Source organism: Atta colombica, unplaced genomic scaffold (genome assembly GCF_001594045.1).
Source record: "Atta colombica isolate Treedump-2 unplaced genomic scaffold, Acol1.0 scaffold228, whole genome shotgun sequence".
Taxonomy (NCBI): Eukaryota; Metazoa; Arthropoda; class Insecta; order Hymenoptera; family Formicidae; genus Atta; species Atta colombica.
This window is the reverse complement of record NW_017259325.1, coordinates 1,777,402-1,777,931: the sequence shown is the minus strand read 5'-3', so window position 1 is coordinate 1,777,931 and position 530 is coordinate 1,777,402. Positions and strand designations below refer to the sequence as shown.

The following is a 530-nucleotide window of genomic DNA, read 5'->3' as shown; positions in this document are numbered from 1 at the left end:
AATAATAACAATAAATATATTCTAAAAAAGATTTCTATATTTTCTATATTTTATAATACTTTATTTCGAAGACTAATTCTCATCAGAGATCTGTAATTGGAGAACATCGTTACCTACTAAACTAGCCAATATATTTTTCTGATTGGAGGTAAGGGATACAGTTTTGTATAACTTTCCAGCCATTTCCCCGGCTCCTTCTAGACTATGGAAAGTGACATATTCCAGAAGTGTCTAGAAGCAATTTGCAAGGTTATGCATGTTATAATAAAACATTGATAAGAATAAGAAGATAAAAAATAAAAGAAATAAAATAAAAAGAAAATAAAAAGAATGTATATATACTTACGAAAATTGCCGGCACATATGCTTGTGCTAAACACAGTTCGAATATTTCATTTATATGCTCTGTTGTAATGGTTTGACCATTCTTAATTAAGTGCGGTGAACGAACTAATAACGATATAATTTCTATCGTTTTGGTAAAATTATTTCCACGTAGCAACAATAGTATGATATTGCCCATTACTGTG

The 530-nt window shown here is 29.1% G+C and overlaps 1 protein-coding gene across 1 annotated transcript in view; it reads right to left on the bottom strand.

Moving 5' to 3' along the window:
- Positions 1 to 72: 72 nt before the first annotated feature.
- Positions 73 to 530, bottom strand: part of LOC108688227 (protein PTCD3 homolog, mitochondrial) — a 4,219-nt gene continuing 3,761 nt past the window's right edge. Inside the window, exons 10-11 of the mRNA XM_018194391.1 lie at positions 347 to 525; positions 73 to 231 (exon numbers count right to left, since the gene is read on the bottom strand). Coding sequence (XP_018049880.1) covers positions 73 to 231; positions 347 to 525 — 338 coding nt within the window. The remainder of the gene's footprint in view (positions 232 to 346; positions 526 to 530) is intronic.